Here is a 25,902-nt window from a genome sequence, read left to right as displayed (position 1 = left end):
TTAAACCGCTGTCCTCCTGTCCTCCACTGTTCTCCACTCTGGCTCGTCCCCGACCCCTGCACCCGTTTCAGAAGCTCTGCTCCCTCGGCGTCCTTCCTCAGTGCCATTGTCTCCATCTCGTCTGACTCTCCTAAAAATGAAAGTCGGTTGAACAACTTTCTAAAGTGTTCCTACGGCGTTCGTCTCCATGGAGAGCGTTGTACGTGGATGAGCACCACAGTGAGGGGCCCTGGAGGACTGGTTAGAGGAGCGTGTTCTCCTGGGCCTGGGAGTATTTCTTTGTCCATGGCAGGCAGGGTTGCAGTGTTCCACACCACCGTCTCGGGCCCTACAGGTTATGAAGGTCAGTTCCCCCACACTTTCTGGTTGGACTGGCATTTTGTTCTGCTTTACGTGGCATCTTCAACTCCCTCCAGCCTCTCACAGTCAGGCGAGGAGGAGCCAGAGGAGACGGGACTGCAGCACTCAGACCCTGGGGCTGACGGCGCTCGGCAGGGGTGCGTGGTGATGGCAGCCCGAGATTTAGCGCCCCTGAAGATAAACACTTCTCAGGAGCATCTTGTGCACCTGGCTCTTCAGGAAAAATTAATCTACCTGAAAACTTGAGGTTAACTCCGAGAAACCAGTTTTTATTCAAGCCGGGCCTTGGCGCTGTCATGGCGCTAACGGGCTGCAAAGTCTGCTTCCTGGCAAGGCAGCTGCACCGGGCACTGGGTGGGGATTCAGAAGAGCTTTACGGCGTGACAGGCAGCGCCCAAGGTCTGGAAAGTGGCGTGACAGCTGCAGAGAGAACGTCTGGTAATTAATGCGTTCACATCAGAGAGGAAAACGAGTGCCACGTTCCCTGAGAAAATACCCCCCCACAGACGACTTCAGTGCCTAACGTGCAGCAAACGGTGGGGGCTGTTAGCCAAGCTGGCCCCCACCCTCTCAGTGCACCTGCCGCTGGAGGTTGACGAGATAAAGACCCTGCCCGGCAGTGGAAAAGTCAGGTTAAACCAAAGCTGAGCTCACGTTTTTGAGTCATGAAATATTTTGTTCAATTTCTCACCATCATTATCATCTTTGTCATCATCGTCTCAGTGTCACCATCCCCATCTTCAGAGTCATCACCACCATCACCATCGTCATCGCCATCAACATCATCACCTGCATTAGCAAAACCACCACAATCATCACCAGCACCATCAGCACCACCCAGCATCACCACCACAAGCGTCACCATCTGCACCAGTACCACCACCAGCATCACTGACCCCTAATGCCAGGTAACAGACAAAAAGAGGTTCAGGCTCTCCCTGGGGGAGGGCTGGGCATTCCTAGGCCGTGAGCACACAGGCTCAGTCTCTCAGCTCAGACTTTCCTTCCATGGGTGACTCAGAGGCCTGTCCAAAGTCGATCTCATCAAGCACGGGGTTGGTACCACAGCCAAAAAGCAAACTGAGGCCTCTCAAAAGTTTACTTTCTCCAAGGAATGCAGCAATTTTCTTCCCAGGAGAAGGCCGTTAGGTACTATGAATACACAGTAAGAAAACTTCAGTTCCTAGAAACCACGATAAACTATACTGGAAGTTACTCTGAGATCTGGAAGAGAAGGTGCCCATATAAACCCAAATGTTAGTCATTATTTGGTGCCTTCAGTGAGGGTAATTGAGGGAGAAATCTGTTTCTACAAATTCTAAATAATTTACATAGAAAAACTTTTTTTTTTACTGAACTATATAGTCGGTTTATAATGTTGTGTTGATTTCTGGTGCACAGCAAAGTGATTCAGTCATACATACACACGTTCCTCTTTGTATTCTTTTCCATTTTATGTTACTACAAGGTACTGAATATAGCTCCCTGTGCTATTCAGTAGAAACATACTGTTTATCTATTTTATATATATTAGTATCTGCAAATCTCGAGCTCCCAATTTATCCCTTCCCACTCCCTTCCCCCACAGTAACCGTAAGTTTGTTTTCTATGTGAGTCTGTTTCTCTTTTGTAAGTTCATTTGTGTTATTTTTTTTTAGACTTCACATATAAGTGATACCTGATAATTGTCTTTCTCTGTCTTACTTCACTTAGTATGATCATCTCCAGGTCCATCCATGTTGCTGCAAATGGCATTAATTCCAGCGTATAAGTATATCACATCTTTATCCAGTCATCTGTCAGTGGACATTTAGGTGGCTTCCATGTCTTGACCATTGTAAATAGTGCTGCTGTGAACGCTGGGGATGCATGGAACTTTTGAATTACAGTACATAGACACTTTTTAAAGAAAGCATTTAGGATTCATCCATGTCACCACGTGCATGTAAATGCTGGTATCACTATGCTATTTTGTGTATAATTTTATGCAAAGTAGTTAAGAATTTCTATAATATAATCCAGACTAAATGTACACAACTTTTTTAAAGAAAACAAAAGCAGATTTAATCTTGTTCAAGCTAGCTCTTCAAGTAAGTGTGTGTGTGGTGGGGCTCTGGGAAGGCAAGGAGGGAGGACGGGTGACATGTGCACTAAGGACCCCCAGGGGCTCCCTCACCTGTCGGGGAGCAGCATGCCTGCCTCATCTAGCCTCCCGGGGCGGCAGGCTCGCTCAGGCGTCCTGTCTCACTCAGGCCCCTCAGGCTAAGAGAGACCATCACTGTCCCCATTTTAGACAAAACAGCTGCACCAGTGGTTTTAACATTTCAAGGCTGTGCAGCTGTAGAGCCAGGTTCACAGACCACCATCCTCAAGGGCCCACCCACCCTGTGTCTGTGTGACCCGAGCACTGGGTGTGGCTTCACGGTTTTCAAGGGCTGGAAAGGGTGAAAATGATGTAGACCCCACACGTTAGTCTGCAACGAAGTGTCACCATCGCAGGCCCTCCAGACACGGCCCTGCTCAGCGCCCGGCATGGGGTGGGGCAGGGCCCCCTGCTGAGACGCCAGCCAGCCCAGCCGGGTGGAAAGGGGCTCTGAGCCGGCTGCAGAAGCCCCCTAAGGGCACCGACCTCCAAAACCCGCGCCCCCGGCCTAACCCTTGGCCACTGCAAGTCGTCCCGAGGTGTTTGCGGGTGCGCCCCCTCCCCTCCGCCCCTGCACTGGGGCCCCTCTGCGCCCCTGACCCCCCGCCCCTTCCCGCGCTCTCGTCCCCTAGTGAGCAGCGGCAAGCACCTGGCCAGGAAGTTCCGGGGGCACCTGCGCACGAAGATCGAGTCCGGGGAGGGGACGGTGCCGGTGCGTGGCCCGGCCGCGGTGCAGACGTGGGACGGCGTCCTGCTGGGCGAGCAGCTGGTCACCATGTCCTGTACGGACAAGATCGCCAGGTAACGGCCTTCTCTCCCTTGGTGCCAGCGCTGCCCTGTTGGGGGAGGGGGCGGGGGGCCACCCCATACAGACATGCACATCTGAGTTCCCCCCGGGAGGTGCGGTCAGGTCCTCCCCGCGGGCGGCGGCACCGAGTGGTCAGCGCTGCCCTCGGCCCACGTGCTTGGACACCCCCCCAGGTGCCACTCTGCGGGCGCGTGTCCGGACGTGCGTGGAGCATCTCAGCACAGCAAGGGGGAGGGTGTCCACCTGACGGGAGCCCCGGGCCGGGAGGTGGGTGGGGGTGGGGCGGGTCATCGCTCAGCCCCTCCCACCACGTGGCCGCCTGCAGCCCCGGACACACGAGGGCTGAGCGCCTTCGGTTCTGCATGCGTCCCCTCACCACCTGTGCCCGGGAAGCAGAGCAGAGCCATCAGAGGGCCTGGCGGGGACTCGGGGGGGTGGGGCCAGGCCCTGACCCCCACCCCGCCCTCGCCCACGGGGGCCTTGCTCTGCGTCTTCCCGGGCTACAGGCAGGTAAAACCTCAGCGCACTGTGAACAGGGATCCGAATTCTCATGGAAAACTAGCAAATGGCTGCAGGACAAATAGGGCCACTTCCATCCCTGGAGTGATGGCTCCTGGCCTAACGAGGCTGAACCAGAGGACCGACGTGTGTATCAGAGGGACCAGCAGTGGTCCTCAGCTGACTCGTGCTTCAGAGGAAGCACATCCCTCCTCCGCAGAGCCTCATCTCTGCGTGACTTGGGAAGAGCAGCAGGCAGCCTCCAGTGGCACTGGGTTTCCAAAGGAGCTCCGACTCCTTTGGAGAGTTTGGTCAATTAACACTACAGAACTTACATTTCGTTGTCTCAGGGTCTTGACAAAACCTGCGCAATGTGGGGAACTGTTAAAAAGAGCATCACTGATGGACGTCGAAGTCCACCTAAAACACATGGTCCACATCACATCCCTGGCTGAGGAGAATTCCAGACTGCTTTGGAGGGGACACTGTGATGCCCGTGGCTCTAGGCAGGCTAGGAGTTCCCCCGAACCCACCCGGGAACTGACCCACTCACCTAGTTCTGGTCGCCAATCTGGCAGCCAGGTGGGTGGTGTGGAGGGAGGGGAGCCCACCAGGCAGGAGGAGCCTGGGGGGCGTGGTACCACATCCCCACCCTGCCACACAGTGCCCTGAGGGCGCCTCCCCAAGGCCACCTCCTGTCTTCTCTCTGCTCCCTCCCATCTCCCCCTGATCTGTCCTCCCTGGACAAGCCCAGCATCTTGCCTCTCCTCCAGGCCCCCGTGCACTGAAACTGCAGGAACGTCCTCACCCACATCTCCTGCTCCTGCACCGAAGCTCGCAGCTCGCAGCCTTGGGGTCGCTGGCTCACAGGGAGTGGCTGGTGCGCTGATGGTGAGAGGGGTGGGGAGGGCTGCCAGCAGCTTCCTCCAAGGGCGTGGACACGTCGGCCCTGATCTAGCCCTGCAGAAAGCACTCCAAAGCAGGACGGAGACACTGCTACCATTTTTAGGTGAAAACACGTATGTTACGCTAATGATTCAGGACCACAAGCACCTCTAACGTGCATTTCTGTGCAAAGGCTCCGCAGAGCGACTATCTGATGATGGATGTGTTCATCTGTTTCCTGTCCGGTCTAGAAACAAAAATTCAACCAAGGGTTAAGTATTAATTCAAAAGCAAGCACCCTCCACACACAAATGCACAGGAAGTACGCAGCTCCAGAACCGACACCGCTCCAGGCTCCGCAGGGAGAGCGTGGCCCTAGGATCCGAGGATGTGGAAGTCGCGGTCCCTCTCTGCGGGACACGTGCCATAAATACACCTACACCCCCGGAACCCGCCCCCGGGCGGCTAAACCCACTGGGCCGCGAGAGCTGGTTATTTTCAGGCAATTCTTAAGTCAGTTGTCAACACAGTTGTTATTAAAAATTAAATTACATAAGCTCACAACTAAATAGGTTACATTAAACAAAAGCAACAAGTATTACAAACTAAGCACTTCTGTTTTACCACAGCTGTTAAGAACTGCTCCTGAAATCATTCACACCCGCCGTGTCCACCTGTGGAGACACCACCAGACATGGGGCCCGCGCGTCCCACCACATCAGGGCTTGGGGGGCGTGGCCGCTTGGGGTCCACCGCAGGGATGGCCCTCACCCCGGGGAAATGGGCAAGAGCTGCAAACCAGCATACTTGCTGTGGACGAGGCACGTCAGGGACAAGATTATCGTCGATGACAGAACGTGGGAGACGCCGGGGCGTGGGCCCCAGGCACGATGCTCCAGCCGCCCCATCTGACCAGGCATCCATACACCACGTCTCTGCACCCGCGCCGGCAAACATGAACGACGGCATGACAACCAGAAATCACAAAGGCCAGCGAGCCTTCCGGTGCCCACGCGGACGACTCAGGGAAGGTGAAAACGAGGTCCTCTGCCCACACTCCCCAGCTGTCATCCTCCTCGGGAGTGAGAGCTAATCGTTACTCGTGCCGCCCGTAATTTTAGGGATGTGTCCATAACCAGCTGTGGCTACTGATTCCTTCTTCTCCCAAACGCTGCTTGGAGCCCATGGCCACATGCCCATCGGAACTTAGAACCCCCAGTGATAGAGGTGGTTTTGTCAGAGCGGCCTCGGAAGAGAAAGGTCTGACTTCTCATTACCTGCTTTCTGAGATTTTTATGAATTGAAATAAAAATAAGTGAACACACTGCATCTTTAATTAAGGTGGAGAAAGTCCATGCGCTGGAGAAACTTGTCATTCTCTTTGCAAATCCCACTTTGGTATCAATGAAAGCTGAACTCGGCCAGTTATAATAAAAGTTCTCAGCAACCAATCCGGCTGCATTATTTCCCGCCTCCAGCTTGAAAGTATCACTTTTTGGGTCAGTAACACCTGAATAATAATATAAATTCAGCCGTAACCAGCATTCTCCCGGGCATGGAATTCCACGAGGAACGACTGAACTCACTTTACAAAGTCACTGGTGAGGGAGGTTTACAGCAAAACGTGTCACAGAAAGTCTGAAATGCTTCCAGTGGTTTGAAACGAGCCATAAGACATGGGAAGCTTCCTGGAGTCCGTCACGGGGTAACTTTTCACCTTCCCGTGAATGCTACCTACCGTCTCCTCGGGCCTCTCTCTTGGGGACTTTCTTCAACTCTAAAGCACCAGTTGCCTAGTCTGCGGGGCGACGTGGGGGGCGGGGGCGGGGTTTTGGGTGGCCCCGGTTCCGAAGAGGGTGAGAGTCTTCCCGGAAGGTCGGTGTCAGAACCGACCTTACGCTTCCTGGGAACCACTTGACAGCTAATTTCTCCCATCTGAGGAGGGCAGCCCCATGCGGAGACCAGAGAGGCAGCTTTCCTCCCTGTCAGGGGCCTCCCTCGCTGTCCTGTGAGCCGAGGGTCACCCACTGCCTGCTTGGCGAGAGCAGTGGGTTCCCATGACACTCACCACACTCTCAAACACGGACATGGAGTGGCCATGGGTGGGGGGCTCACGGGGACCAGCCCTGAGGCAGTGGGCTGCAGTCCAGCTGTGTACCCTGACTCAGGATCCGTAACCTGAATGGCCCCACACTCCTCCATGTGCGGTGCGGGGTCCCCTCCCTCAGGTGGCATCTGTACATGGCCCGGGCCCAGCAGAATGGCCGATGGGACAGGGGACGTCCTGCTCTGTGGGGAACGCACGAGACTGGACAGAGGGGACTCAGGCGGGCTTGACTGTGAAGACACACAGAGTCCAGCAGGGCTGTCGAGGACAGGGCGGTGGAGGGTGGCCACACTGGACAATTAGCAGAACTCACCCAGGCCGAGCGGCTGGAAAGGACCCTACCCAGGACCCAAGAGCCTGGACGGGGCCGCACCTGCAGCTAGAAACTCTGCACAGCGTTCTCAGAAGCCCAGCCGTCAAGGCGGCTGTCCCAGGGAAGGGCCACCGCGTTACCTGAAGGTCATTATCCAAACTCACTTCAAAGGCGTGGGAACCAGGGCTCAGGCTGCCATGCCAGGCCTGCTCCCCCAGGTCGCACAGCTGACGGACTTGGCGAGCACAGCACGTCCCCAGGTTCCTGAGTGATGTCACATTCAGCAACGTCTGAAGGTGACACCCGGGTGTCACTGTGCTCTGGAGGGTGGAGACGTTTGACCTGCTCCCAAAGCCGGAATGCCCAACACAGCGGAGCAGACGTGGGCTGGACACCCCGGTCACGTGGGCGCTCCCTCCCCCAGCCGAGGGACCCCAAAGCCTGACGCAGGGACACGCCAGCTACACCGTCTTTCCTTTAAACACAGTTTTGATGTTGACACAACAGAAACAAAACCTGATTTCTTTGGCTTGGAACAGTCACTGGATTTCCCAGGGAAATTCTGGGGCCGCGAAAGTGTTTTGAAAGTTAGATTTTTGGCTGAAAAGAAATTTTAGTTAAAGCCCTAGAGCAAAATGCCATCTTGCAGATAAAAGCTGGTTCAGATCTCCAGGTGGAAGGGCCAAGCCCTTGGGAGAGGGCCACTCATGCCAAAACCAGAACCAAACTGCAGCGTCTGCGTCTCCATGGCCACCATGATCCTAAGTCCACCTGAGGACAGACTTCTTGTGCGTCCGGGTGATTGGGAAGGTGTGATGGGACTGTAATCATACCTGCCGCTGGGAATCAGCTGCGGGGCGTGGCATCTCGCCTTAGAAGGTTTTCCCATTAAGACACAAAACACGGCAGAGAAACGGTAGGAGATGTGGAACATGGGGAAGACGGCCAGCAGGTACCCACGGAAGACAGCAGGGGCCTGGGGCTGTCTGCGCCCCTCTTTCCCCCAGATGCTCGTTTCTGCCTATGGTCGGGCCTCTGCTGCTCAGAGCAGTTTCCCTGCCATCTGTTACTGAACGCCGTCACCATGGCCCAGTTTAAAGCAAGCGCACTCTAACGCGGGGCAGCGCTGTGGGGACACTTCCCGCCGCCGGGCACCTGGGCGTTTCCAGGTGACTGCTCTGTGAGTCACGGTCCCTGTGACACCTCTGTTCGGAAGCTTGTTTCCAAACCTCCGAGGAGGTACTTAGGACAGTCTCCCCCGGTGGAGTTAGGGAGCCCACGGCACACGGTAAACAGCAAGGTCCCCCCATGGGCCCCAGCAGCTGGCCTGGGCTGAACGGTGGCCCCCAAAAACATGTCCTTGTCTCCAAGCCCAAAACCAGTGAGTCTGACCTCGCAATGCTGATAAAGCTAAGGATGGTGAGACGAAGTGCTTCTCCAGGACTGTTCAGGTGGACTTTGAATGCAACTGCCGACTTCTTACGAGAGGGGCGCTGAGGATAGACACAGAGCAGACGCCCAGAGGAGGCCATGGAGATGGGGCGCAGCCCAGAGAGATGTGTTCACAGCCACGGAACGCCAGGGGAGAGAGCCTGGGGCCTGCCAACACCCCCGCCGAAGATTGCCATCTCCGGCGCTGTGGGCAGGGAAGTCCATTGTTTTGAGCCACCCTGTCTGTGGTGCTTTGCTACAGCAGCCCCCGGAACTGACACAACCGGGATGAGGTACTGCTGCCTTGCCTGGCTCAGGCGGCCCTGGGGAAGTTACAGAGCCAGAGAGCGGCCCAGTAAAACCTGTTCCTGAGATGCCGCCACTGAAGCCAGGCTGGCGCGGACTGAGCGAAACTACAGAATGTGGGCCGCTTCGCACGGCAATGAAAACGGACCTTCAAAACCACACGTCAGCTTGGCCAGCTCACGAAAGCGTGGTCCGACTTTCCCTCTGCTTAAAGAGATGAAACAGACCAGCCCCGCGCCTCCAGAGCCAAGACCAGGTGACGAGTGTCCCCGTGAGGCCGTGCTCCCGTGGGCACGGCCGGGTATTCTGCCGTAAGCAGCAGCTCTGAACTCTTGCCAACAGGCACGCGCCGGCCCCCGGAGAGGATGGGGAACCAGAGCGGGTTCTGGCTCTCGCCTCAGAATCCAGAGCCGAGTGCATGTAAAACTCTAAATCTCCTGGAACTGATGTCCCTTTAGATATGGTTTCTAACTTTAGGTGCCCGAGCTTGATGACTGATTGCAGTGTCTTTAAATGAGCAGATGAAAACTTTCTCCATGAAGATAAGCTGTAAAGGGCGAGGCGGCCTCTGGGGAACCAGGCCCGTCCTGGACCCAGGCTGGGAGAGCCCCCCCGAGTGTGGGGCCTGCGCCCCCACGCCTCCCGAGGCGGGCCCTTCGTCTCTGTGGCCCCAGACCCCACCTCCGCGGGGAACCTAACAAGCCCCTCTCCGGGCGGCTGGCAGCCAGATGCTTTACTGTTCACTCCCCAAGTCTCAAACTATAGGTCCTTTTCAAACAACAGCTCTTGCTAAACGCTCGCAGCTTGGTTTAAGGCCCCCTGCTCCACCTCCACGTGATCCCAGGGATGACCCAGGAATGCTTACCCAACGTAAACACAGCAACAGCGATCGCTGACACCTCTGCTCCTGCCACCTCCGTGACTCCTGCAACAACGCCGTGGGGCCGACAGAGCTCTGAGGCGGCAGTGACCCCCCGCCTAGCCCCCAGACGCTGCAGGGGGCTGAGAAGCACCATCTCTGCAAAACTGACTAGTAGTTAGGAGACCAGGGGACATCACGGACATTGACGGGAAACAGAAGGGAGGGCCAAGTGACAAGGAGAGACAGGCCTGGTTTTCTGGACGCCAGAATCTGTGCTGTCTGCTTCGCCCCGGCTCACGTTCAAGCGGCTGGGTGCACCCAGACCTGCACCCCTCCCAGCAGCAGGCGGTTCCCAAGGCCCCCAGACGAGCCGGGGTGCACAGTGCTGGGAGCCCCAGCAGCACCTCGAAGCCCAAGTCGCCCAGCCACTCGGCGGGGACCTGACGGGCCTGAGCGCAGCCTGGGACCTCCCCAGTGGGGGTGGCTGTGCGTCCAGACCACAGGCCAGCCTGCCCACAGACGGAAAGGGGCTGAAGGGAGGCTCCTCTGAGATGCTTGGCGCCCGCGGTGCTGACCTCGCCATCACTCTGGGACCTCGGCTCCCGGCCACGCCGCAGGGTGAACACAGCAGACTGGGGCCCCTGCGCCCATACCAGTGACCGCCGCTCCCGACTCACGCCCCAGGGCAGGGGGTTGCCGGTCCGGGGCAGGGCCCATCCTGGGACAGCCCCCTGGACGCACCTCCCCCAGCAGCTCTCCCTCACTTACGCCGGTATTTCAGAGGCTGACGAACAGACAAAAGTACATTTACTTAGGGATTATCTATATTGAAAGCCAGACACGGGACTTTTCTCTGTCAACATGGCAGTGATACCGGCTGTTTGAGCAAAAGGAGAGGCGTTTCTCCCTTCAGTCCTGAGTGCTGCAGACCCTCCGGTTTATATTCAGGGAGGCAGCCGGCTTTACTGATGGTCTTAGCTGAGTAACTTAAACCCCTGCAGCCAGGCAAGGAGAGGGCTGATTGTTCCTTCATTGTAAAGGTTATTAGGAGGAAACCAGATGCGGAATGTGCTTATCTTTAGACAGTCCCGCAGAATCAGAGCCATTCAAGTGCCTTCCAGAAGTTCTGTTCAAAGCCAGCCCGTGAGCGGCCAGAAGCACAGGAACGTCCCTCCGGACGGTAACGCATCGTTCGAGACTCGGCTTATTTCAGGAACGGGCTTTGCTGTCGATGGGAGAGACATCCATTTCCCTGCTGCGCACTGACGAGAAACGTTCAAACTCCACTGTCTGAGACATAACAGACGCCCCGGAACCCACGCCCCGGGCCATAGCTGCAAACCTGCCACGGCCGGGCCCTTCACGGCCGGAAAAGCCGCCCTCACCAGCACGTCCAATCCCAGCACGGCCCACGCTCGGGTCGCAAACAGTGGAACCTGAAAACCGAGACCTTGCTACACAGACTCGCTGACCTGGTTCTTTCCCGGCCAGCCTCCCCCGCCTCTTCGCACAAGGAGGGGGGCGTCCAGAGTGCTGAACGAGGGTGACCGTCCCCTCGTTCTGGTCTGAGCTCGGCACTGCCTGCAGATACTGGGCTCAGGTTTCGGCGAAGGAGCCGATCCCCCAGCCACCACTCAGAACCATGAGTTCAGTCCTTCCCAGGAGGGGCGCACACGTCTGGGCCTTGTTACGGTTCTCAAGCTACCAGTGGGAAGCGAGAGAGAAGCTGCCCAGGGCCCGGGCTGGCCTGTGGTGTCACATGGAGATCAGGGCGGGAACGGCGTCGCCAAGCAGAGGGGTCCCCGAAATCGGCTGTAAGGCCTGTGCTGCTTCCACAAATGTCCCGTCCTTCAAACCCGACGCTCCCTCGGGTAGGCCCTCTCCTCGGACCCTGGGGACAGCCCTTCACTCCTGAGAGGCAGGCCCAGACTCTGACGGGAAATGACCAGTTATTTTTTTAAGTGAAGTTATGCAAATCTGATAGACTAAAGTAAACGTTTCATAAAACCAATGACGGCTTAAATTGTAGGACTAAACTGTTTGTATATAAATATTACCTTTTATATTCCACTTGCGCTTTATGTGGGTGAGCACATTACTTTAATGACCTGCACTTACGGGGGGAAGCGCGCTCCACCCTCGCCAGCCAGATGGCTGCCTCTTCTTGCATGAGATTAAAAGATGTTTCTCATTCACCTCGATGCTTCTGAGGCAAATTAATATCGCCAGCTAAATTGCTTGTGTTTTTGGAATAAAATTTAAAGAGAACTTTTTAAGGCAATTGGTGTCACAGGTTCTGAGAGCAGATTGCTCTCCAGGTAGGGCCTGCTGGCTCCAGCATTCGGTAATTAATGGGAAGAATTCTGTGCTAATTGACTGCTTCAGGAGAGGGAACCATAATGACTCCTTATTAATCATGAAAAGAAAAGTGCAGCGTGGAGGCCCCACAACCGTGGCTCTAACAGTGGAGAAATGTCAGTTAATGAGAAGAACAATGATGTACGAAATCAGCTGCACAGCGCCCGTTACCAGTGGGGGCTGGGCTTCAAGCACCTCATTCCAAGGGGAAACCACAAAATGTGCCTTAAATAACATACTCGTATCACCCAAATTTAGGGGGAACCTTACAGTGTGAGGGTGTCTCTGCAGGCAGAAGCGAACTCACCCAGAGCTGTATTTGCTTCCAATAAGACAGCCCTGTCCTCCGATCTGGGCTCTCATCATCCCCAGGTCAACTCAGCGGGTCCCTCTGACGCTGAGTCTGACAAAGGGAAGGGAACAGGGTGTTTTTCCCTAAACTGAAATCAGTTCAATTTCTGGTACTTCCCAGCGAACATGAAGGAAAGCTCAGGTCTGCTGTGGGGACAAAGCGCCTTTTTTAAAAATCTGATTTTAAGTCCCCAAGGGAATATTTAACTCCATCCAATAACACGTTTTCCAGAAAAGGGAGCCACGTGTATTCACGTGCGAAGCCGCCGTCTGCCCAGCCCCCGACGGCACTCAGGGTCACTAGCGGCCACAACGCCAAAGCCGTGGCCACCCTGCAGGCCAGCGTCCCCTCCCGCCAGCAACACAACGGGGAGGGTGATGCCTGAGGACGACGGGGTAGACGGAAGAGAGGCCGCCCCTCTGCCCTCCCCAGCCCGGCCGCTGACCCCCTCTCCCCGCAGGTGGAACGTGCTGGGTGTGCAGGGCGCGCTGCTCTGCCACTTCATCGAGCCTGTGTACCTGCACAGCATCGTGGTGGGGAGCCTGCGCCACACCGGCCACCTCGCCCGGGTGATGGGCCGCCGGCCCGAGGACGTCGGCCAGCTGCCCACCTCGTACCGGCACAACCGGCCCCTGCTCAGTGGTAAGCACTGTCCTCGTGGACACAAGCCCCCCCGGCAGGCCCGGCCAGGCTGGCCAACAGCATGTAAGGCATAGCGAGCCATGGGGCAGAGCAGCCCCGCAGAGGGGCAGGGAACACCCCAGAGTGAACACGCACCGGACGAGCAGAGGGCATGGTGTCACTTTGCAGTAAACGGTCACTGTGCCACGAACACATGCATGCCCAGCAGGGCCACCCCCACCCCGTGCCGCCCATGGGGCCTTCCTGGTGGAGGGCGAGGGGGCAGACATGGGGCCACAGCCACCCACCCAGGTCCCTGTGCCAGCACTGATCCGGGAGCAAACTCCTGAGCGTCCTCCCTGCCCCGTGCCCCCGCCATGCGACGGGCCTGGACAGCCACCCCCAGGCTACGGGCCAGCCCACACACAGCCCAGCAGCTGTGAGGCCCAGGAGTCTGTGGCCATGCATCGCTCTGGAGGCCACAGCATTCTAGGCTCGCTGGGAGGGGCGGTTTGCGGAGGTGACTCCCACCCACTGTGGCCGCGACCTTCCACACTGAGGAGCCTTTCCTGTTCCCGGGAACCAAGCTGCACCCACAGGGAGGAGGAGGGGGATTTCAGTGACTCCCCGCACCCCGGGCCTGGGGCCTGGAGAAAGACACACAGCTACGAGGCAGTGCCTGCTCCCTGGAGGGGCCGCCGTGGCCGGTGAGCAGGGGGCGGGGGATGGGTGGGTTGGGAGGGACTGGCCGGTTCGGGCCTCAGACGGATCCTCTGAGAGAGGACAGGAAGAGAAAAGAGCTGTTTGAGGGGTGTGGCGTCGAGTCAGGCCTGAGCATTACTCCCAGGATCCTGAAATTGTTCTGAACTAGATCGGGGGCCATGATGTACTGGGGGACGGCGGGCGGCGGGTGAGAACCAAAGGAGAGACTTCACAAAGAGCGCCCCGCTGTTAACCAGTCCCAGCCACACACGTCTGCCTGAGTCCTGCCGTGGAGACAGCATCAGACCCGAAGGTCCAAACAGGGCCAAAGAGGCCCCCCCAGCGTGGGGCTGCGCGACGGCCCAGTGCCTGCTTCACGCCTGCGTCCCGGGCTTTCTTGACATGGGAGACCCTCCCTGCGCCAAGGGGCCGCCTTTCTCAGGGCTCTCAGTAGGTGGGAATCGGTGAGAATGGTGACTGATAAAAATCTGTGCTCTCAGTACTCATCTTTTAGAAAGACACACGTGAATGAGGAATTGACTGAGGGCTGCCGCCCCGGGCTGGCGGCCTGGGCATCGGAGCTTCCAGCCTCAAGGCTCAGTGTTTCCTCTTCTCCATCAGGCGAATGAATCACGACAGGGAGGAAATCTGGACGGGACAGATAAACCCGCCCTTCGCGTTAACGGCGTTTCCCAGATGTTTTCAGCGCTGAACACCCTCAGTCCACATGGAAGATAGACTCACGACGAGTTTGCAGCCCAGGGCAAGGTCTCGGCAGTGGAAGTGGAACCTGAGAGATGGACCAGGAAATGGATGTCAGAACCTTGAGTTAAGACTCTCAGTTTACATTCGTGATGAAAAGTACAGGACTGGTGACAGAGAAGAGAGTCGGCTGTCTTGCTTCACGGCGTGTTTTTTCCTGAAATAGTGAAAATGACAAGCTGGCATTTCAGGGCCCGTTTCCCACTTCCGTGTTTGCTAAGCACCTGAATTTGCCGGAAAGAAGTTTGATGTTTATTGAAATGTCCACCAACAGTCGCCTGTAAATTTTGCCCCAAACCACCGACGTGTCACACTCTAGCCACGTCTCTGCAGGGACGGCAGGGCAAGGAGATCTGTGGCCACCGTCATCCACGTTTCTGTGCGCGTTTAAATTTCTAAAATGTTGTCCAGCTCAGCTGCAGAATCTGATGTGGAGTCAGGAATCCAGCTCGGGAGAAACTTCTGCAATTGATTATCATTAACGGTGCCCTGCAACACAACCCAGTGCGGGTGGCAGCAGAGATTTTCTTTTATGCCAGTGGACAGTAGTCTGTATGTTACACACAGAGCAATATAAACTATAAACGTTTCATAAATGTTTCAGACAAAGCACCATGAGCTTCAAAAAAATGCCTGAGCGGATGCCTCTGTCCTAGGCCATGAGAGGCGGGAGTTTATTGTCCGGTGTCCTTGCAGGAATTTCTGGTAGAAAACAAAATCCCTATAGATCTTGCTAGAATAATCTAAAAGTAACCGTAATATCTTTGCATGCAGATCAAAAAAGTCAGGCTTAACAAAGAACCACCTAATGACACGTTTCTGTGCACCACCGCACACATCCCTGCGCAAATCAGGCGGCCTGTAGCTTAGGGTAAATTTAAAATTACAGGAAATCTTACTGTAGTATTCTGGGGAGTTCTTTTAAAAACTGCGTTTATTAGTTAAGTTTCACTTAATTTCTACCATGACTGTAAGGAACAGTTTCACAGAACTGAACACCAAACCTGATGATGTTCCTCCTGAGAACTTTGCCTGTGAAGGAAAACACTCCTGCTGTCAACACACTTACTTTGTCCAAACATTAAGACGCTGACCACAATCCCTGCATGCCTTTAATCACTCAGCAGGTACGTGCTGATCGCGTACGATGCTCCAGGCGCAATTCGGCACTTGGACTAGGGCAGTGAACCAAACGACTGAAAACCCACGCCCGAGGCAGACGCCTTCCAGTGGGGAGAAGGCGGACAAAGTACAAATGCTTGACAGAAAATTAAAGCGAAGGGGTTAGAAAGTAGCCCACAACTGTAAGTCAGAGGGCCCGGGTGACACCTGAGGACACCCTGAGGATGCAGGGGTGGAAAGAGAAGAGGTGGAAGGTGGACCTTGGAGGAGCTTTCAGGGCAGTTTCCGGCAGCAGTGGGGCGGCCACTGCAGTGCATGGACCAAGTCAGTCAGGATGAATCTGGACCCAGTGAGCCCAGCTTGTAATGATCTCATTCCTGAATTCAGATTAAGATGATCCTACCAGAAGTCAGGTTAAAATAATCCTACAGAAAAGGTGCACGAACAGTAAGCACCAGCACAGAACAGAAATAAGCTGGTGCCGGCGGAGACAGACCCAGCAGGAACCACGGATGGTGAAGGCAGCCCCTGGCCCCAGAGGCTGCAGTTCTCAGACACAGACGTTCATGTAACTGCCCAACAGGGTAAAAGAGATTGAAAACCCAAGACAGAAAATGGGGGGGGGGGGGAGCCAGAAAAAGGGCCCAATGGGTATTTCAGAAATAAAGGTAATAAAACATTTTGTGTAACAAAGGCTGGGCTTAGAGGCAAGCTAACACAGCCGAGGAGAGAATTAGCATGTTGGGACATTATTCTGAAGAGAATACCCAGAACGAGCACAGAGACAGAGACAGGGAGTCTCAGTCGAGGTTCTCCAGAGCTCAGGACCAACAGGCCAGACTCAGCTTCCTGCTAGGAAAGAGAGGCCTGTCTCGGAGAGTTGGCTCACACCACTGCGGGGCTGTCAGGTCTGAGATCTGCAGCCAGGCTGGACTTCCAGGCACACGCTGCTACTGCAGCCACACCCAAAGGCCACCTGGAGGCAGAATTCCTTCCTCTCGAGGGACCTCGGTCTTGGCTCCTAGGGTCGTCAACTGATTAGACGAGGCCTACAGCACAGCAGAGGGTCTTTGCTTTTCTCAAAGTCTGCTGATCGAAGTGTCAACCCATCAAAACTACCTTCACGGCAGCATGTGGCTGGTGTCTGACCAAGCAGCGGGCACCACAGCCTAGCCAAGTTGATACACAAAGTTGACCACTGCAGAGGGAAACAGGAGAAAATACAAAGGGAAGGTGAGAGGTGGAGTGAGACTGAGAGGCGGAGTGAGACAGTCTAACAAGGGTGTGGACAGAGTCCCAGAGGAAGAGAGGAGAGCGGAGTGGGAGCTGTACTACGGACACGAGAACTGAGGACTCCCCAGGACGGGGGACACGCCGACCCAGGACCCTGAGAAGCGTGCTGCACCCCAGGAAGAATGTTCCAGTCCTCCCTCAGCAGCAAAATTGCTAAAAACAAGAACAAAAAGAAAATCATAAAAGCTGCCAGTAAAGAAAAGACAAGTCAACTTCAGAGATGTGAGATCAGACTGATGGCTAAACCTCAGAGGACAAAACAGGAAATGACGTCTTTGAAATGCTGTGGAAAATTAATCTCAAACCAAAACCCTGCACCCAGTGAAAGTATCCTTCAGGGGAGGAGAGACAGCATTCCAGAGAAACAGGGCCCCCGAAACACCATGTTTCTGTGCATAATAAAAACGCCCCAGACAGACACTGCGGGGCCAAGAGCGGGGGGGGGGGGCCATGTACCCCCACCAGGTGAGAAGCCTGGCCTCAATGCACCCTAGACGTGACGACAGTGGACATACGTGATTTCAAGCAAAATCAGCCACATTCTGCCCAAGTCCCTTTGCCTTGTATCACCTGAAATAGCGACAGTCCTCCCGGGAGCCCAGACCCACGCCACCACCAGGCTGGAGGAGGGAGCACTCGACTTTCCTGCCGTGGAGGGACGCGCGCATCTCCTGGAGCGTCCTGGGAGCACGTGCACGTTAAACTACAAGGAGCACAGACCTCAGTCATTTCTGATCACAAATCAGGTCACGCCCTTTGACTCCAGGAAGGAAGTCTCCGAACATCAGGGGAACCCTCATCGGAAGTGGAGGCCCCAGCCCCTGCTCAGACACTGCTGCTCAGCCCGACCTGGCCCTGCACAGCGTTCCCCTGTGTCACCTGCAGCTCCCGGGACCGCAGAACGACACGTGCCGCACACTGAGCCAGCTCACGGTCCAGGCCCCGCTGCCCCCTGCGTATCATCCCTTGTACGTGCTGCATTCAGACAGGACCACAGCTAGGAAGTCACTGTTACTACGACGCTGCCCACGCTCATGAAAATGATGTGAACACAGACTTAGGATTAGCTACCCCGATCCATCCGTCCGTATTACCGGCCCACGTCCATCGGGAGTGTGTGCGCAGAGTGAGGGGAGCGTGGGGCGTGGCCTGTGTGACGTGCCGTCTGCATCTGTGGGTGTGGCGTGTGTGACGAGTGCGCGCGAGCCCAGGAGACCCGCAGGGTGGGGGCAGCGCATAAACTCGGGCGGCCCTCCTGTTCCTGCCGCCTTTCCATTCCAAGTGCACCTGGAAACTGCTTCATTAATTCCACAAAACCAAACGCGGGGCCGCCCTGTAACGCAAGACCTGCCCTGCCGCAGCTCCCGTGAAAATGACACCCCTGAATGTCGTGTGCACATCTCGTGTGGGGAGAGTGAATCACATCTTAGACAAAGTGGGCCCACAGATACTTAAAGAAATGCTGTCATGTCTGTTACACACATATCTTTAAAAAAGGTAGAAGGGGATTTTCTCAGAGTAAAGCATCTTTGAGCAGCTGGTGAGCACTGATAAAACCATCTGCCAGGCAAGTCATGGATGCTCCCTCGTGGCTCTGAGCGGCAGCGGCAGGGGTGTTACCAGGCCAGGAGCACAGTGCCGGGGGGGTCCTGCTCCCCCAAAACCTGCAGACGTCTTACCTGGAAAGGGGTCTCTGCAGGTGTGATCACGTTAAGGCTTTGAGCTGAGGCGACGGCCCTCTAGGCCACCACACCTGGCAGCGGGACCACTGCAGCGCCGCACGCGAGCGTGATCTCTCCTCGTGGACACACCGGCAGGAGACTGGGCGGGGTTGGTTGCTCTCGGGTTCGGGGCAGATTGGAGGGTCTCCGGCCGAGGGAGGTGGTCTGTGGAGGACCCCGCGCACGTCCACGCAGACCCTGGACCCTGAACGGAGGCAGTGCCGGTGCTGAGGGATCTGAGGGTCCACTTCTCCAGGGACCTTCTCTTGGGGGACCCTGGTGGGCACATGCCCGTGTTCTCTGTGCTCAGACCACAAAAGCGTTTCCCTGAACGTGATGAGGACGGGCCCCGTCAGCCCAGGGTCTTGGTCCGTTCGCATCCTTCTCTGGGTGGAGGTTCCTGGGACGTGAGCCCCGGCCGCACGGCCCGCCCGGGACAGGGGTGTTCGCACCTCACGGCCTCGCCGCTTCCCTCCCCAGGAGTGAGTCAGGCCGAGGCCCGGCAGCCCGGGAAGTCGCCGCACTTCAGCGTGAACTGGGTGGTGGGCGCTGCGGACGTGGAGGTGGTGGACGCCACCACAGGGAAGAGGAGCTGCGGCCGCTCGTCCCGGCTCTGCAAGCGCAGGCTGTCCGCCCGGTGGGCGCGGCTCCACGGGAAGGTGGGTGCGCCTCGTGGGGGGCAGGGTGCAGAAGGCAGAATAACGCCACTGGGTCTGAGCGGGGGTGACACTTGCTGCAAAACTGGTCCCTGTGTCCTCAGCTCACTCCCTGGGCCTCAGGTGCGGCTCCTCTGAGCGGCGGCCCCTGACGAGCAGCAGTCGGGTCCCAGGAACAGGTGGAAAAAGCTCACTGTGAGGTGCCGTGGCCGGGGCAGGGCCACCCGCTCAGAAAGTCCATACAGACTTCAGCGTCAGTATCATTCCAGTTCAGATATAAAGACACGCATGCTGAGAAGCTAGGTTCACCCCAGTTACCCAGTAGTGAGTGAGTGAGACGGACCAGCCAGCACGTCCTGCTCAGCTCAGGACCCTGATGAGCACACAGCACCTCCTGGTCCCCCTGCCGGGCTGGCAGGTAACTCAAGAGCCGCCTGTTTCCGACCCTGACCCACCTTTGTTCCCAGGCCTCCCCGGCCCCACCCCCGCTCTACCTGAGCCCCTCCTTCCCACCGTGCAGCTCGCGTTGCGTTTGTAGGAGCAGCAGGTTACGTGCTTATCTTTGCGTTAATCATCACACCTCCTGTGAAGCACGGTCCCCTGATAACTAGGTTTTCTGAGGAATCACAGGACTGCCGGACAGAACCTGGAAACTTCTATAGTTACTTTTTTTTGGTGGCAGGGAGGGGAGTTTTAAATGTGATTTTATTTATCAATAGGTCAAATTAGGGAGAATAGATATTTTTCTTTTGTTTCAGCTTCCCTGAGCATAAATGACACACAAACGTATATATTTAAGGTGCACAACTTGATAATCTGGTGCACTGTGAAATGATAGCTGGCACCACCACAGCGCTGCCATCCGTGTGTGTGTGGGGAGGACACTTAAAAGCTACGCTCTTAGCAAATTACAGGTACATGTCACTATGACACTGCTCTTCCGTCTGAAGGAAGAGAGAAGGAAAAGTTACCGGTGGGGCCAGGAGCCAGTGCCAGCTCAGCATGTTCCAGCGCGGTCCCAGTGGGTCCTGCTGGTCCGGGGGGCCCCGCTCTCGGCGGGTCCTGCTGGTCTGGGGGACCCCGTTCCCAGCAGGGGCTCACCCATCTCTCTCCCTTTATCCCACAGCTGAGCACACGGATCCCAAGCCACGGGGACACGCCGTCCATGTACTGTGAGGCCAAGCTGGGGGCGTGCACCTACCAGTCTGTCAAACAGCAGCTGTTCAAGGCATTCCAGAAGGCAGGCCTGGGCACCTGGGTGAGGAAGCCACCAGAGCAGGACCAGTTTCTACTAACTCTTTGAGTCTCTGGACCCGGGCCCACTCTGGCCGAGGCGAGGGTGGGTGTGTGGGGCGTGTCAGGACGGGGCTGGTCCGTTCGTGCATTCATTTCCCTTTGGTGTCCCAGAAAGACACACGTGTGCACAGCTCAGTGAGCAGCCAGCCCTGAGTTAGGCACGTGCTGCTCCTCTGCCGGCTGCTCCCAGGGTGCTGGGACCAAGGCAGCCACCACGCCCGCCCGAGGTACCAGGGACTGCCTCCTCCGGGTGCCGAACGGAGTTTCCATCGGGGCTGCAGGGTCTGAGTGGCCACCTGGAAGGTGGTGCGGAGCGCTCCTGTGGGAAGAGTGAATCCGGCACCATCCCCGACGCCCCCTCCCCCACACACCTCCGGTGCCGGGTTCCCGCTCAACCATGCAGAAGCGCACACGATATTCAGGATAAGCCACAAGTGAAGAGAGAAGCCATGGGCTCCCCCAGAGAAGCCAGTGAGCGCGCTGTCAGCTCATGGCCACTCAGTGTTCTATTCCATGTCCTTTCAAGAGGGTCTGAGATACACAATATTAAAGGACCCCCAAGGCAGAACCAGAGAACAAGACCGTTCCTGCAGAGCAGAGGAACTGTTCCCAGAGCACCCACGGGCCAAGGTCCAGGGTGTGAAGACACCACTGCTAGACGTCGCGGGGACAGGCCCATCGCGTCCCCACAGCTGCTCCTCTGGCAGGTAACGGCCCGCCAGCCGTGGATGAGGTCTGAGCTTCCAGGGTCCTCTACAGCCTAAGGACCTGTGACCCCACCAGGTCACGAGTAAGCAGAGTCCTAGACTGAGTCCTGACTTTCTGATCAAACTTTTATTAGGGAACAAGCACAGAAACACACACAACCTTCCCTTCAGGCCCAAGGAGCCCCCAGCTCCCTGGTCCCAGGGGTTCTCTGCTCCCTCCCGCACGACGAAGAAAGCTCACTTAGAGCAGCCGCAGAAGTGCCAGAGGCAGGGCGCTGCCACCGTCAGGTCCTCCAACACACAGCCGGGCACAGGCCGCCTGGGCTTTAGCCCTGGGGCCGGTGCAGGCGCCCTGTCCACGCAGCGGGGCAGCACCCGGTCACACCCCGTCCATCACATGCTTCGAGGCGCTTGGTTGCAGAGAACTCACTTCTGGCTCCACACTCCAGCTAACCTGCCTCTCGTCCCTCCAACTAAAAGGTTCGTATCTGATCCATTGCGCTAATAAACAGCACAGCGTCAGGCCGCCACCCTGGAGTCCAGCCAGCCACCCCGGGCGCACATCCTTCTGGGGACACAGGCCCCCTCACCTGACCCAGGGGACGCCAGCATGTCACCACGCGTACACACTCAAGGACACATTACAGCTCTCATAACAAAGGGGCAAACGCCAGACAGGGTGAGTTGTAGGCACTTGTTACCAGAGCCCAAGTAGATTGACCAGTAAGGAAACAAACTTGCCCCCAGATTCAGCACAAGGTCAGACTCACCAGTCCACTGCTTTTAGAAGAGAAAACAGCTCTGAAGTAGACAGTTTCTTCAGGATAGTTTCAAGAGATACAAAAATGTTTTTGAAAATAGATGACATACGAATCTTTCATAAAGTTTTAAAAATAAAATAGAATCTTAATTCAGTACAAAAGCTAGGATCAAAAGGCCACTGTCTGTCAGTTTCTGACAATCTGACGCGTCACCAGGATGAAGCTCAGAGAACCAACGACCGTGAGGGCTGGCTGTGACTGAGACACTCTGGACACCAGTGTCTGGAGCTACTGGCGCTGGAGGCACAGTCAAGCCCTGGCTGAAACCTGTGCCCGGAACCTCGGCTCACCAGCGCTCTGAGCTGCTGCCTGGAGACGTGTGCCCTGCTTTTTGTCCACGTGCTCCTGCCCCGGGGGGGGGGGGGTAGCCAGGAACAGGTGGGCTCAAGGGGCGGAAGGCGCCCGCCCACCCACAGTGAACACTCCCACAGGGCCCGGCCCGAGGCTGGCTGCTCTCTCTCGTCTGAAGCACTGGCGCAGGGGTTGGTGTGTCCAGTTCGCAGGGACCCAGAGGGGAGGGTCTGCAGAGCAGGCCTGTGGGGGAGGGTTTCTAGTGCAGCAGGAAGTCCCTAGGGCCTGGCGCTCTGCCACGGATGCGGGGGTCTGAGTGAGGGGGAGACGGAGAGAGAGCAGGGGAGGACAGGACCTCGAGCTCCAGGCACAGAAGGGTAAAGGCGGGGGGAGGGCTGGGATGAGCAGAGGCTGAGAGGAGGCAGGTCCCGGGGCTGGAACACAGGGCTCCAGTCAGGTCCGCCCAGGGATGAGGCCCATCTGCTCTGCTCCAAAGTCCCACGGGAGCCCCAGACTGCTTCGGGGGGTCTGCCTGAATCTTTTAATTAGATCAGTGAGAGTGCAGAGGAGCACACGCACCTCACCACCCGAGGCCTCTGTAAGGAGAACACACTTGAGTTGCCCTGAAAACAGGATGGAACCAACAAAAGGGGGGCTGCCCCCACCCCGTCCACTGAATCTGCCTCAAAATGACCACCCTGCACCTCTGTGCTGCACTGCCCGCGGGCCCAGCATCCTCTGCTTTCAGCTTCCTCCCAGGAAAGTCAAAATAAAATCCACAGCACCTCTGTCCGCCTCCCAAGCACGCACTGCTCCCTCGGGGAGAGCAGCGCGAGGTTCCCCACCTGGTTCTCAGCCAAAAAGCAGGGGCCGTGTGAGCCTCCGTGCAGGACTGGCCGCAGAGGGTCAGGACAGCCCACGGCCCCAGTGACGAATGACAGCGACCTCCTGTGTTTAGGGTCTCTCTGGGTTCTGCTTTTGCGGTTCCCCATCTGTACACCCCCATCTCGCCACGACCGATGCTGTGATGTCCGCTGTTGGTCAGAAACGCCAGCTTGAGTTTCTTTTCAAGCAAACACAGCTCGTATTTTTCCCACATAATTTCTTTTTCACTGAAACCTGTTCTTACCAATAAAGGTAAATGCTTTTTCGGGGGGGGGGGGGTACAGTGTTTATCAAGACTGGAGAGCCATAAACAGCAAATACACGGCATGTCAATGCCCAGGACAGAACAGTTAGAGTATTTTGATGAAATCCTATTTTTAGATTAAAAATTTCAAGATGTGTCTATAGTATCTTGTTTAAAAAAATTAAAAAGATCTTTGAAACTTAAATAAAGTAGACATTTTTAATTTAGACAAACTTCTATACCCATTTTTTAAGAAGCCATTCTAATGGAACCATCTAATTGGCCCAAATACAATAAATGTCACTTTCTAATAAGACCAAAGGGAAGTTAGGAAAATCTTCCTTTCTCCGAACCACCTTTGAGGCTATGACCTTTCCTGGCAGAAGCCTCGTGTACACTCAGCAGAGCCTGCCACCCAGCCAGCCCCCAGTCCTGCATGTTTTAAGGGCTGTCCCAGTTCTGGGTCTTGGAAGGTGCAGTGAAACACGAGGCCCTGTGGCTCAGGAGGGGCAGCACCTGGCTGGGTGACCACCCTCCCAGGTCCTGCTGGTGGCGGATGCCCCCACAGACACATGATGGCTGTGGGGAGGGGCCAGCTGGGGCGCCGGCCGCTGTCCATGGTCCTGAGTCCCTCCCGGCTGCAGCACCGCAGGTTCTGGGAGCGCTCGGCACAATTGCCCCAAGAATTCTGATTCAGATCCAGTAAAGGGTTGGGGTGAGGGGTGGGAAGGAAGGAGCACGGACAGAGGCAGGCCACCCGAGAGACGGCCACAGGGAACCAACAGCACCCCCCCAGCTCTGGGGAGGTGGGGGACAGGCGCCACCCCTGGGGCCTCCTGCCGCTCTGCCCGCCTCTTCCAACTTCTCTCCCCTGTTCCTCCCTCCCCTCTCTCCCCTCCTCGTCCTGAACTCCTGATCCCTGGTGCAACTGAGGGCCCAGCCTCAGGCACGTGAACCCGTGAACCTCGGGCGGGTGTCGGCCGAGCTCCACTTGGCTGAGCCGTGGTCACGGCTTTTTCAGCACGAGGGGGCCCCTGACTTCTTGTCCGGGGGACCTGCTAGCGACCCTTCAGACCCCCAGGGCCTGCCCTGTCCGACCTCCACCAAAAGGGACACCGATGCCACATACCTAGAAATTTAGACCAAACAATATCGCTCCTGCAGGGACGTGCAGGCAGTACCCACTTCCTACCTTGTTATTCCAGAGTCAGAGCTGGAGGCACGGAACATCCTCTCAGGATAAAGACAGACGATCTGGATCGCAGGGCCTCTTTTCACACAGGCACTAACTTCCGTCACTCTACAGCACATGCGTCAGGAACAAAAGGGAAACGACTTTCCCAGCAGGGCCCAGTTAACTTGCAGCATTTTTTAAGCAAAACGAACTTAACAGTAATTCCTAAGTGAAGGTATGTACGTGAAAAGCATGAGTGGACGGCACTACTGCACCAATGGATGTACATTTGTAATATTTGTAAAGAAAAAAAATCCAAAACCTTCAATTTTGAATTTACATGTTAATTTGCCTCTAAGTTCTGTAAACTGCACTTCAGCGAGATCTGATAAGTGAATGTTTCTGTTAAGTGAATAAAAACACCCAGTAGACTGTGCCTCCCTGGGGTGCTGGGCCGTTTTCATCAAGCAGAGTCCAGGGGTGCCCACGGTCGCCCGCGGGGCAGCGGCTGGTGTGCTGAGGTCTGTGTGAAGACCGCAGCTGTAAAGCACCCGCCCGCCCACCGCCTGCAGTCCTCACACACACACCTCCTCCATCAGCTGCTTCAGGCCACACTTATTTCCCATTAACCACAGTGAGGGTGTGAGATCTCGGGAGCAGGCGGAGGCGGCGGGATGTTCTGAAGCCCCCCTCCTGCTCAGGTCAAGCTGGGGAGGAGGCTGACCTGAGGCCCCCACCCCAAGGCGCAGCCACTGCCCAGGAGCCCCCGCGGCGCCCGCCTCCCGGGCCAGGATCTCACAGCTGCCTGTGGTCAGGGGTGCGGCCTGGACAAATCGCGGGCTTCAGTCTCCCACACCGACACATAAACCATTTCAGAGAGGCTGCCGACCAGGCAGAAGCTGAAAACGCTGGCTGCGGCTTTCACACATTAACGATCGTTCTCCAAGATTTAGAGAAACTTACTGAGGATGGGGAAAGGGTGGCGAACACAGCAAGGGGGACAGAGCTGAGCTGGGAGCTGTGGCACCTGGGCTTGGGGTGGACGGGAGGAGAGCCTGGGGCTCCCAGGGTCCAGGGGTGGACGCTCCCAGGAGAGCACGTCGGCGCACGAGGCCAGGCGACGGGGCGCGGGGCACCTGGTCGCATGGAGACCCACTTGCTTATCACCTACTCGCCCACGAGCA

At 56.5% G+C, this 25,902-nt stretch overlaps 1 protein-coding gene across 5 annotated transcripts in view; it reads left to right on the top strand.

The window, feature by feature from the left end:
• The window catches only part of ADARB2 (adenosine deaminase RNA specific B2 (inactive)), a 293,859-nt gene extending 268,686 nt beyond the window's left edge, over positions 1-25,173 (top strand). The window contains exons 7-10 of one of the 5 annotated variants that reach the window (XM_031444818.2): positions 3,136-3,304; positions 12,884-13,065; positions 19,125-19,303; positions 20,427-25,173. In XM_031444818.2, the coding sequence (XP_031300678.1) occupies positions 3,136-3,304; positions 12,884-13,065; positions 19,125-19,303; positions 20,427-20,603 (707 nt within the window). In that variant the 3' untranslated portion in view covers positions 20,604-25,173. Of the gene's footprint in view, positions 1-3,135; positions 3,305-4,159; positions 4,707-5,323; positions 6,493-12,883; positions 13,066-19,124; positions 19,304-20,426 lie in introns of those variants that run through there. The other 4 variants (XM_064479282.1, XR_010377898.1, XM_031444819.2 and 1 more) reach the window with 4 other exon arrangements.
• Positions 25,174-25,902: the final 729 nt, after the last annotated feature.

The sequence above is a fragment of the Camelus dromedarius genome, chromosome 26, assembly GCF_036321535.1.
Source record: "Camelus dromedarius isolate mCamDro1 chromosome 26, mCamDro1.pat, whole genome shotgun sequence".
Lineage (NCBI taxonomy): Eukaryota > Metazoa > Chordata > Mammalia > Artiodactyla > Camelidae > Camelus > Camelus dromedarius.
The sequence above is the reverse complement of the archived record's forward strand: the minus strand, read 5'-3'. Positions and strand labels throughout refer to the sequence as shown.